This window comes from Papaver somniferum, chromosome 10, assembly GCF_003573695.1.
Source record: "Papaver somniferum cultivar HN1 chromosome 10, ASM357369v1, whole genome shotgun sequence".
Lineage (NCBI taxonomy): Eukaryota > Viridiplantae > Streptophyta > Magnoliopsida > Ranunculales > Papaveraceae > Papaver > Papaver somniferum.
In genome coordinates, this window is record NC_039367.1 from 137,827,344 (window position 1) to 137,841,034 (window position 13,691).

Below are 13,691 nucleotides of genomic sequence, written 5' to 3' on the forward strand. Positions count from 1 at the left end.
CCTTTTCTCACCCTACTACTGCTACTTCTTCCACCACCACATTATTATCACCAGTCTCACCAATACCCACCACCATTTTCCCCACCACCAATCCACCACCACCACCCACCATCAAAACCACCATTAGTGCTTAACTTACCTATCTTAGGACCCTTTTTCTCACCCTACTACCACTACTTCTTCCACCATCACATCATCGTCACCACTCCACCAGTCTCACCAATACCCACCACCACTATCCCCACCACTTCCCACCATCACAACCACCATTAATGCTTACTGATATAATTAATATCAAATAAATTTATTATGTATCAACAAAAATATATTCATTTGATTAATTAAAAAAACATTTATTATTAAATATTAATTGAACATTTATTATTAAATTTTAATTACACGTGATCATTTATAATGTTAAGTTTGGTAATGTTCATGCATGCATAATTACACGAGTCCAATCCACAATATATATTTTGCTCATCTCCGGATCGGATTTCCATTATTTTGGTTAAGGCCAGAGGGAGGTATAAGAAGATATATTTTTCTCATCTCCGGATCGGATTTCCAGTTATCTTGAATTTTATTCCTGCAATGATCCAACCTTTGGCCTTACGTAATGGATTACTTGCTTCTTGTTAGAGCGATGCACGGAGAAGTTGGGAATGTCCAAAGTCATTAACATAATTTCCATTATAAAGCATCCAAAGCTCATGCCGTCAGAAAAGAAAGGAGTTCACACTGCATGCTAAAGGTTAGGTGTTCATGCATACATAATAAAATTAGTCATATACAACACCAAAATCCAACAACTAAATTATTTAAGTAATAGTGTATATTATCACTTCCCATAATATTCACCTAGTTACAACTAAATATAATTAATGTATATATTATTTGTGATAATTATTAGGGGGAAAGACGGTATTGTTCACCTGTGAATAATGTACTCAAAGGATAAACCCAACTTTACTTTGGAAGAAGATGTTAGAGCATATCTCGGGTAAACTCACCAAACGTTGATATGTCAAGCTTGGTTGTCATATTTTAATATCAAAACTCATCTAGAATCGCTTGATTAAGTAATAGAGTCAACTTCGTTTAGGTTAGACTAGAAAGTCTAGGAATGTTGAGACATACAAATATTACTTTGAAGACCTGAAGAATGTGAAGAAGTAATGAACTACAACGATGACATCATCCTTCCACTTAAGGTTAGTAATACTGACTTGAACTTGTTTCATTCCTAATGTATCTTTCAAGTTGTGCATATTGAAAACATAACTGTGAAGTTTTATATACTGTGTATATTGTATATTATACTCTAATGATGAGACATGATCATAATAGTATGATCATTGTTAACCGTCCGTCCCTTCCTGACACGTTCTCGTAATGGGAGCATTGCACGCCGCGCGCTGTAAACCGCCAGACCAATACCCCAATAAATATCCCTCAGTCTCACCAATATACACCACCATTATCCTCACCACTTCCCACCATCACAACCACCATTAATGCTTACTGATATAATTAATATCAAATAAATTTATTATGTATCAACAAAAATATATTCATATGATTAATTAAAGAAACATTTATTATGAAATATCAATTGAACATTTATTATTAAATTATAATTACACGTGATCATTTATAACGGTAGATTTATGTTCTGTAAGTATAAATTGATCGTTCTTTATCTAGCTTCACTTGTCCAAACTTTGTTTTGTATTCTAGAAATGTATTCAATTTTATTATAATACTAAAACCGTGATTTATTCGATCAGGTACTATAAATAGCTGGGATCTCATTTGGGTGATCCAGGGGTCGTGATCATATTGTATTATATGATTCAGTATCCTCCTCAAAATATTTGTGTTTTGTCCTTACCAGTTGTGCTAAAAACAGCCAACTACTTTTATCACAATAAAATGTTGCCCATTTCGTAAAGACACAAAATTATTTTTGTCCACTACTATTCACCAACATCCATCGCCGTACGTAAAAACCAGCACGCCCACTATTTTTTCCACCACCAGTAATGTTAACACCTCCACCACTCCCAAATACCCGCCATTGTTTCCACCACCCACTACTTCTTTCACTACTAACATTAAAAACTATTAATATAATTTTTAACCGGGGTCACTGTAGTACAGTGGTAAAGTCATCGGGTGATGATACCAGTTACCTGAGTTTGAAACTCGCCAGCACCAAATTCTTTACCGATTAATATATATCTACATATAGTTTTTAATAAACTTATTTATTAGTAAAAATATGTATTTATTAGATTCATAAAATGAACATTTAATGTTACCACCTCCACCACTCACAAATACCCGCCACTGTTTCCACCACCCACTGCTTCTTTCACTAACACCATTAAAAATTATTAATGTAATTTTTAACCAGGATCACTGTAGTACAGTGGTAAAGTCATTGGGTGATACCAGTTACCTTAGTTCGAAACTCGCCAACACCGAATTCTTTACCGATCAATATATATATAGTTTTTAATAAACTTATTTATTAGTAAAAATACGTATTTATTAGATTCATTAAATGAACATTTATTAAAAATACGTATTTATTAGATTCATTAAACGAATATTTATCATGAAAAATTAATTAATCATTCATCATGACCAATTAATAGGATGCTAATTAATAAAATATTTATAATGGTTAGTTGAAAAAACCACAGTCATAGATTTATCCCTCCTAGACAAATTTCAACCGCTCTTTATCTAGCATAATTTAGCCAAGATTTATTTTGTATTCTAGACTAGTGTATTTATAGGATAGTGTTCAAATCTAGTGGTTGATCAATGCGGTTGTACTTACAAAATTTTGGATTTTGAACCCGTCATCAAGTTCTTTTTCCTTAAGATGCGGACTATCTTTATTCGTCAAGATATTATAACTTTGTTACATGATGACTAATATCATTTTTCACACGGGAAATAGACATGTCCATCCACCTTTAGTCGACACGTAGCTGGTTAATATAATGACGACTAAAAAATGGTCGTCTAGGTCATACTATTGTTAACATGATGACCATTGGCATTTTATCACACAAGAAATAGTAATATTCAACTAAATTTAGTCGGCACGACAATGGTTTAAAAAGAGGACAACTGATACATGGTCGTCTAGGTCCTAATGTTCTTAACATGCCGACTATTATCATTTTTTCACATAGGAAAAGGTCAGATACCGTCTGCAATTAGTCGCCATAAGTTGGTTAGATGACCTACTTACTAAAAAAAATTATTCAACTCATAGTTGACCTATCTCATTAGGCAATGAGATATTTTTAAAACTAAGATCTCAATTGATTATCATTAGTATAAGAAGTATGTATAATTTGATATTCATGTTTATATTCCTTACGTAGGTGTTTTAAAATGTTTTTCAATGATACTTCCTCCGTCCGAGTTTAGTTGATAAAATCAGGTTTTCATCTTGTCCAAATTTACTTGATAATAGTGATATTTTCCCCTAATTTTTCTTTCCCTACATACCGGTGAACCATGCGAACTGGTTAGATGCGTGGGGCAGAGGGATCGTAGTACCCCCTTTGATCCAGCCTCGGAATCATCTACTCAAGGGACAGGCCTGACGGAAGGCGGTGGACTCTTTCAGGGAAGAAGGGGCCTAAGAAAAGCAGATGCCGTACACTTGAGTGACAAAGGAAAGAGCGAGACCTCTTTTTCCGTTCAGACTGCAGAAAGATCAAGTTGGTGAGCCGTGTGAGGGGCGTTGAAGCAAGGTATCAGTTAGTGCACCGGGGATCATGTGAAAGGAGGAATACCATGACTCCGTAGTCTAAATCAACCTATTCATAGCGGAAACCGAGGACCGGTACAGCTAGAAATCTATGAGCCTGTTATTTTGCTTACAGTTGCGCGCTCGAGAGAACTAATATCCCTTCCCGGTAGGTATTTGTAAAGGAAAAGAGTCATTCTCGTAAGCTTCAAAGCACCACTCTCACGATCAGAGTCCTCTCTCTCTAAAAGAGCTTGTTTAATACTTTAAACTTAGCTTTTATTACTTTAACTCAATCGAAGGGAACACCAATCAATCCATTATTTACAATCTCATTTCCTAACTGTGAAATTAACCAAGGAAGATAACAACTCTCACAGTGCCTAGAAGCTAATTCTCCAATGGTTGTTGTATGTGTTTCCTAGGTGTCAACACAAACAAGTCATCCTCACTCCAGTTTTTCCTTAAGTTTAGGTGAAAAAAGTTATTCATCTCCAATGGTGTAGTTTGTGATTATTATTTTATTAAATGTAAATTTTATATTCATTTATTTTTAATTTGTAACAACGTTCTTAGTTGGCATCCGAGCAACAAGCTGGGCGCCAACTCCTTTTTGAATAGCAACACCCAATTTATGGAAAATAAAACTACCTAGACCACTACCAGCATCATGACTAACTAAACAGTTCTTCAAATGCTTGAAAAAGCAAACAATGTCTTCACTGAGTTCCCCTAAGGTGGTGAACGCCAAAACTCCCAAACCATAACCATGCGAATCACATTCACTCAAATATTTAAACGTTTGCGCGCAATTGCTTTAGAAATAGCCTGCCCCGGAATGAAAGAACGGAATCCATCACCAGTAAAAGGTGAAACACCTGTGACATCCATGCAAACATCTTGGCCGTTTTCCCAGTTGAGAACAAGGATATCCGCTGGGCGGAAATCCTTGCCAGATTCTAAAGAAAAACCCAAAGAGACCTCTTTGCGTGCAGGAACACCAGCTTTGTAGCAAATACTCGCAATAACATCCCGAACTAAATCATGACAAAACTTCAACCCCACGTCATTAGCACAATGTAATGCATGGTCTCCAAAAATATCCATAGATCTATTACAACAAGAGCACAAACCATCTTCAACAAACAAAGGGATGCCGAGGCGATAACAAACAACTGCTCTAAAATGTCTGGGGACAAGGCACTGATTCAACCCATTGATAGGGACATCTAAGAGGTAGTCTTGAGCATGTTTGATCTGATTGCATTGCCACAGAATGGAATCTCTTGCAGACAAGGTAAATTGGACAGGGATATGCTTCTTAACTGCATCAAAATAAGTGATTGCCAGAGAATGCATGGAGGGGGGGGGGGGGGGGAAGTGTCATCGACGCGGTAAGAAGAAGGAAAACCACATACCTGAATAAATTTCTGAAGAGCCAACTGATAGGCAGTCCCGTTATCCGCTAAGAAAGAGCTACCAAGTATTGTCTTCCGCACTGAAGTAGTCTGACTCTGGGAGAAGAGATAACAATAGGAACGGGTGTCGGCCATGGTATAAACACCAAGTCCCCCATCTTTGATAGGAAGAGTGGCCAGTCTTTATTGCAAAGGCCCAAAACCAGGCCCATCTCCCGTAATTAGAAGCCTCAAATATCTGAATAAGTGGTCATCAAAGAGGTCAGAGGCCAGGTGCAGAGGTTCTGGATTGGTGGTGCGCATTGCAAAGTATAACCTGGATACACCAACACAGTTGCGAAGTAACAACAACTCACTTTGAGGATCCTTGAGCTTTTTGATAGCGTACATAAGCTGGATAGTCTTGTTCACCCTATTAAGCACCATGTCGCTCATGAAGTCCAAATCCAAACTCACAGGACCACCCAGCAGCTTAACTCCCTTGCTAGGCCGGCCAATATCAGGGGGAAAAACACCTACCTCAATGCTGCGTGGATCAAGCGTGGGCCAAAAAACCTCAGTCTTCTTGATATTGAGATGTAAGCCCCTAGTTGGTCCTTCAGATTCTATAATACTCAAAGCTCTGGAAACCTCCATCATGTCACCAATGATAGTGCCATCATCCAGGTACCAAGCGTGCAAATCCAGCTGACAGCGAGAAGCAATAGATTTTACAAGGGGGTGAAGTGTCAGAGCAAACAAAAGGGGAGCAAGAGGATCACCTTGTTGAACACCGAGCGCAGAGGACAAAATGTGTTGGTCATACTAAAGTTTAGCAGGCCTTGCATAACAAAATTCTACCCAACAAGAAATACCTGGGTAGTGAACCCGGACCTCCCGAATAAGACAAGACCTACTTACCATGTTGAACGCATTCGAAAAGTCAATAAGCAACATTGATATCTTGTTTGATTGCCCTTTCAATTCCAACAAACCATTGACAGCATGAAGTATACTTTCACCTCCTACCGGCACACCCACACCAAACTGAAAATCCCCCAAGTAAGATAACATGTCCTTGCCAACTGAAAAGGAAGCCACCTTGGAGACCAAGCGTCGCCAAATAGTACCTACCGCGATAGGACGAAGACCACCTCCAGGTTTGAGAAGAGGAGTAACGGGGTGCACTAGCAATTAGCTCACCCAAAGCTTTGGGACACTTACCTGCCAACAAAAGGTTGACCAACCCTGTAACCCAAGCCACCAACTCATCCGCAACTGCCGCCGCTGCACCACTCAGCGCATCGACTAGATGTTGTGCACGTATCCCATCACGACCACAAGACGTACCTTAAGGAAAACCCTTGATGGCCCCCAAAACAACCCTTGGCTCAACCGTGACAGGATCACCAGCAACAACATCGTCTGGAATGGAAGGTGAAGGAGCTTCAGGGTGTTTAGAATGTAGTTCAGCCAAGGTTTGCACGCTGCAAGGAGCAACCCCATTCGAGGACAACACTCGAATAGATGCAGCAAAATGTCCCTGCTCTATCTTTCTCCGGCAAGCACTTAAATTTGACGCTTCGGGTCTCTTCATTTTACTATCCGGATTGGATGAGTGCTGTTGGCATGGCTGACGCAATAACTTGGAAATCAGAGTGTAGCATCCCGATGGTTCCTTCCAAGTCAGGAGTGCCTGTTGGATGGCAGCTACTTGCAAGCGCTTCCTGTTGGAAGATTTTTCTTCAACTGATCGCTTGGGCCTATACAACAGTAACGTGCATATGGGAAACAACATCAAGCGTATCCAGCCAGTTAAGTCAGCAGGTTTGCAAAGCACACTGTCAAGGCAAGCCTTCAAGGTGCTTAGTCTACACTGATGAGGTATGCTAGAAACCGTGGTAAATTGACGTTGGAAAACAACATTAAGTAAATCAGTCGAAAGAAAGAACGACTATCTGGTTCAGCATAAACAAGCACACTCTCTGTAGAGTCCACAAAGGCAGGAAAAACAGCAACAACAAACCTGTCCATGTCTTCTGCGAAAGGAGAAACTTCACTGGTGACAACAGCAGGCCTATCAATCCCATAGATAAGAAAATCAATTGTTCCCCCATTGAAAGGACCAGCAACAACACTGTGAAGGACTCCGTCTTTTCCTTTGCAGGGAGTTTTCCAGCCGTGTATGATCATGCAATGACTGCAAAGCCACATACGCGATTGTTGGAGAAATTTTTCCCAGGCACAGTATATCTGCAACTCACTGGAGATAATCGCTCTGCAACTGGACCTACTCTCCTCAGTTAGTAAATGCTTGTATTGTAGATGATGTACAATGGATCCCCTAGCATATCCTCTGCCATTCACACCATTACGACAACCATCGAAATCTTTGAATGGACAATGGTTGTAGCCCCTCTGTGAAGTAGCATCTTCTGTTGGAGTTTGGCTCAGTTGACAGGATGAAGAAGGTAGCTGAGTTGTACGCATATGGGTCTGAGAGCGGTGCGAACCAGAATGTAAAGAAGATGCAGACATGATAGAAAATAAAACTCAAACCCTAAGAACAACAGGAAAAACCCTAAACCATGAAAGAAAGAAAAACACGAACAAAAATCGTGGAAGGCAAACACAAAAAGGAAATCAAGGGAAAAGGTTGTAAAAATCAAAAAGAAAAAACCATTGGCATGAGACCAATCCATTGGAAAATCCAGGCTTTCAGTCGCCGGAGTTTTCCCCTAGAGCTCATCGCCGGAGTTTTTTGTGTTTGTAATTTTTAGATTTCATTAAAGATAAAAATGGTTATTTTATACTTGGAGTTAAATTTAGTTAAGTAAAAGCTTACTAGGATAGATTGACATTGGCAAGGTGAATGTCTAAAACTAGACATTCACCGTGACAATGTCTAACAAAAAATAAGCCATGTCATCTTCACATCGATTTAAGAAGTTGAGGCTGGAGAAGAATCTTAGTAAAAATGAATGTTTATCCTATGTGGATTTAGATATTTATTTTCACATACATTCCATTGGAAAGCTCTAAAAAATTATTAATTACACAAATAATTAGTTCTAGTTATGGATATCTATGGAAATTTTTTTATTTTCTATCGATTTCTTAACATCCGTGTAAAATGCCATTTATCAATTAAATCCGGACCGAGGGAATATAAAGTTTATGAATCCGTGGTATAATTTTCGGTTGTGCTATTCTCCCCCCTTCTCCTCTCTGACGAGGTGTTACTCCATGTGGCACTTAAATTACATAACCCCATTAAAACACGTCATTTGTTGAACTTTGAAAAAATTTCTGTTTTTCTTTCTTTTCTGTTTTTCTTTACCTCTCTCTTCTGCTCTTTCTCTTATACACCGCTACTGGTTGTATCCTTGGAAGAACTCCAAAATCTTGTTTCTTAACACCATGATCTTGTTGTAAACTGAAGACTTTAAATTTTTCTGCTATGACATAAGGGAACAAATTCAAAGACCTACTTCATCTTTAAAAAAAAAAAAAAAGAACATATGTACACAACAAAATTATAAGTAATTCAATTCACTGGAAAACATGATATTTCTAGGATTATTTCACTGATATGATTATAGAAAATCAAATAAGGATTTGGGTTCGAACACGGTAACAATATAACAAGTATTTTACTAATTTATACAAATTCATTTGATGGTAAAAATTAGAATCCGACCCAGAACTAGTTTTAATAAGATCATATTTTTGTTGTTTCATAGTTCACAATGATATTGCTTTTTTAGAAAGTGCGATCATTGGTTTGATTTTGGTGATGGATCTCGTTTTAATTAAGTTTGGTTACAGAAATTTTGCATTGTTATTGGAATAAAAGAGAAATAGCATAAGTGTAGTGAGATGATTTGGATATATAAATTAGGATTATGGGAAAATGTAATCTGAAATAATTTATGCTTTTGATTATCCATTACTTGTGAAGAATTTTACCACCGTTAAAAATCTAGGGTGATACAGAAAAACTAAGAGGAGAAAGGCTAGAAATCATGCCACGTCAAATTAAAAGGAATACGTTTTTTTTCCTAATGAGCTCGCCGCATCTGATAGGGATCAGAATAGGGAGGAGAAGGGGAGGAAAAAAAGATTTCCGTATAGTTTGAGAGATAAATCATTCCTAAATTTTGCTAGTTATTATTCATAAGGATATAATTGTAAAATAAAAATAAAAATACTCTTTTCCCTTCTTTATCTTAAAAATTGTGCAAACTTGAATTATGTCATATAATAGTGGGACGGAAGAAGTATCATTTATTTCTCACAACAATGTATTGTTTTCTTTAAGGAAATAATAATTTATTTCTTTACTTTAAGGGATATTGTGACTTTGGTTCACAATATTGTGACCACCATTGCATTTAGGCCGTAAAACGTTTAAAATTAGAATTTGGGTCCCAGGACCACAGTTGACCGTCTTGACCATTAAAAAACTTGGTTAAATATGGAAATTACCAACTCAATATTAGATTTAAATTTATTTACTAACTTTGCCATCTGTGAGGCACGTGTACGGCAGTAGAATATGACCTAGAAGAAAAAACAGATTTTCGTTCTTTCTTTCCCAGATAATCCTCGGCTCCTTTCTCTACTCTTCTTCTTTAGCTTTCCATTCTTCTAATTTCTCCTCAGATTTTACATGTCTTAATCTTCTTCACTCATATCTCTACGAGCATCTAAATTATTAGTTTTGTCCAGCTTTTGTTGCTCCCACCAGACCCAATTTTTGGTTCTAATATTTGTAGCTTCGATTGTATCTTTTAGGAACATTTTCAATGATTATTCTGTTAGTTTTCATTGTCACTTATAATAAAGAATAGATCTATGGTTAGCTATGATCCACTAAGTGCGCACTTTAGACTATTGATTTCTTACCGAAATTTGTAGTATGCAAGCACATGGAACAATTAGGGAATGTAAACAGGGTTCAATTTATTTGGTTCCTGTGATTAATATCTTTGATGAATTTTGGGGGTTATTTTGCATAGATGGGCTCGGATTGAATCAAATTATATTTTTGGATTGTAAATTTTAAAATTGTTGTTTTGCCGTGTAACCGCTTTACTAGACCTCTGTAGACGTCCATTAATGGACTTGAAGTAGCAGGTTTTCTAGGAAACTCCAAACCGTTGGATCCCTTTTGTTCTCTCCGTTGGATGTGACATGTGCTCCTCAGGTGTTAACAGTAACAGACGGGGTTAAGTAAATGAAAATTATTTAAAAGAAAAAAAAAGAATTCTAACCGTCAAGACGGTCAACTCTGGTCCTAGGACCCAAACTCTAATTTGAAACATTTTAGGACCCAAATACAACACACCAGTCACAAAGTTGGGAACCAAAATCAGAATATCCCTTACTTTAAAAGGTTATTTTTGCAATAATCAATTATAATCATGGGTTGTTCATATATGATACTCCCACCGTCCCACTCCTAAGTGACCTATTTGAAATTTGCACAATTTTTAAGGCAAGCAAGGAAAATAGTATTTTTAATCATTTTTTACAATTATACCCTTATGGATAATAACTAGTGAAATTTAAAAATAGTTTATCTCTCAAAATACTCCACGGATGTTCGCAAATTTCATACAATTGAAAAGCATTTTAAAACACCTACGTAACGAATATAAACATGCCTATCAAATTATACATATTTCATATATTATTTATAATTAACTAAAAGGATAATTCCGGAATATCTCATTATTTAGTGATATAGGTCACTTATCATTGGGACAAAATCTAAAATCAAATAGGTCACTTAGGAGTGGGACGGAGGGAGTATATGAAATCGTAATGATGGGTTTTTAGTATTACATGTAAAGATTTTGGGCTGGAAATAGGTTACCCGTTTTTGAATTTTGTGTAAATAGAACTAAAGAAAGGGTAGTTTAGTTACCCACCCTTAGCTACGACAACCCATATCCCCGTCGTAGTTAGCAGAATCCAACGAGCAGAACACAAATTTTTTGAGCAGATCCCAGGACAGGGTTCTTAATTATTAACAAATGTTCCACCACCATCGGTAAAACCCACTAGCTGTACTGAGAATGTCGTGACATTTGAGAGAACAAAGAATTTCATTAAAAATGAACCATCCACTCTAACTTTCGACTTATTGACTTTCAGAAGTCAATAAGTTACTTCTGTTTTCCTATCCAAACAGGCTATAAGGATGAGAGACGCAACAGGTTCTTATACGCGGTGACATATCCGTGAACAAAAGACAGACAGCAATAGAAGGACAATATTATAACAACGCGGAATAAGTCACAAGATCTAAGCAGGTGGAAAACCAAATGTATATATAAAGCGGAATAAGTCACAAGATACAAACTGGCAAAAGAAAACAAGAACGATAAACACTGCAAGAAGAAAAGAAACACCCGCAAGGCCCTCAAGATCCTCCCAAAATCTGATCACTGAGGAGGATGTATTTTCAGTCTTATGTTGTTTCTTCGATCTATCCTTAATTATTCATTTACTTCCACTGAAACGTCTTGGCCTTGAAGCATCCTTTCCGCTGCCTTCCTTGCCTGGTACCCCCAATTAGTTCGGCAAGTTATAAAAGCGAGAGTAGCTGTTTGTATAAAAGATCCAGTTAATATTCCGGTATAAAGTCCCTTGCCTCCGTAATGTAAACGAAAGCCCAACAAAACAGCTACAGGAATTCCAGCAAGATAGAATGCTCCTAAATTTACATAAGCACCAATATGCTGCCATCCACATCCTCTAGCAACACCTGAGAGGACACCCTGTAGGTTGTCCATGATGACTGACAAACAAATAAAGGGAACCATTTCTGTCACGTAGTGGACGACTTCCTTCTCATTGGAGTAAGCATAGCCCATAACATTACGACAAGCAAAGAGCACCAAGCTCATTATAACCAACTCAGTTATTGCAATAATCATCACGGAGCAGACAGCCAAACGTGCAGCTTCTGGTCTCCCAGCTCCTAATTCATTTGAAACTCGAGTGCTTACAGCAGCAGCAAGTCCATATGGTATCATGTAGACCAATCCGATAGTCGTAAGGCAGATGGAGAGGACTGAAGTTTCGAGTTGTGGCTTAGGTAAAAGTCCAGATAGAAGGATTATTATCTCAAATGACCACCATTCCAAACAAATCATTACAGCAGAAGGAACCGATATACGTAAAAACTCTCCACACCTTTGAAATGCTTCTTTTGTTAGGGATGTACGAGTTAACTCGCATGAAGGAGAATACACTGCGTACAACCCGAGAAAGACCACACTGATCCAGTTTGATATACCAATTGCTAAAGCAGCTCCAATACTTCCCAACCCAGATTTATAAACCAAAACCCAGCAAAGAGGTATGTGGATACATACTGAAATTGGCATAATTAATAACATTGGAACGATTAGACTCTGAGATGTGAAATATCTCATTAATGGCTGGAGAGCTGCATGTGCAAATAATGCAGGGATCAAGCATGTCGCATATTTGCCTGTTTCAAGAGAGATTAAGGGGTCTTGACCTGTAAGAGTAAGTAGTTTCCCAATTGAAGCCCATAGAAAAGAGATCGGGATGCAAACCAAGGTAAGGGAGATTGTTGCGCTCCAAGTATAGATTCCTAGTTTTCGATATTGTGTTGCACCAAAAGCTTGTCCGGCTAGAGTTTCCAATCCACTTGCCATACCCAGCATAATGCTGAAACCAGTAACAGTGCAAAGCGAAGTGGCAAGGGCAGCACTAGATAGAGAAAGTTCACCAAGATGACCAACCATCATCATGGATGCAACTTGTAAAAGATACATAGATAAGGTAACAACAACCATTGGACCACCAATATAATTTGTAATCTTTGCTTCTTGTATAAATATACCCCAGGTAAATCCAATCGCTCTTCTTGAATCTTCCCGTACCTCCAACAACCTAGGTTCCTCCATATCTCTCCTCTTTTTGTTTCTCCACCAAAACAAAATCAAACACGCGAAGAAAGAACTGACAGGAAGAAAAGACCTCTGGTGGTGTTTTGCAGGGTGGAGTATTATTTTGCGGAAAAAAATTTGTTTTTCGTTGAACTCGAGACTCAACAATTTCGTTGCGTGTTTTTCTTTTCATGTTTAGTTGTGTACACGTAGACAAGGCAAGGAACACGATCACACCCTGTAGAACCATTGACTCTCATCGTATTATTTTCCATATCTGGGGCGATCATCTTACTTGCAATATTTATATTGACACGATATTCAATTTCCCTGAGAATGTGCAAGATAATATTGTTAATCCTAGCAGGGCAATAGAATGAAGTAATGTACATTTTAAAAATCTTAAACTAATGAATAGTGCATTGCATTGAGGATTTTTTCTATCGTTTTGTGCCACATCGGAAGCACGTCGATTTGTGTCCCTCATCGGAAGCACGTCGATGACTATGATTTTTATTATCCTCGACTCCATTTTTCAATATTGAATCACTCAATCAATGGAATAAAATAAAGAGATATTTTGTT

At 37.7% G+C, this 13,691-nt stretch overlaps 1 protein-coding gene across 1 annotated transcript; it reads right to left on the reverse strand.

Moving 5' to 3' along the window:
- Positions 1–11,486: 11,486 nt before the first annotated feature.
- LOC113316849 (protein DETOXIFICATION 12-like) lies at positions 11,487–13,181 on the reverse strand. Its single transcript, XM_026564998.1, has one exon. The coding sequence runs from the start codon at positions 13,122–13,124 to the stop codon at positions 11,682–11,684; it is 1,443 nt and encodes a 480-aa protein (XP_026420783.1). The 5' UTR covers positions 13,125–13,181; the 3' UTR covers positions 11,487–11,681.
- Positions 13,182–13,691: the final 510 nt, after the last annotated feature.

What these genes read in the sequence shown, in the direction of transcription:
- LOC113316849 (XM_026564998.1), bottom strand. Translation starts at nt 13,124, where the DNA reads ATGGAGGAACCTAGGTTGTTGGAGGTACGGGAAGATTCAAGAAGAGCG.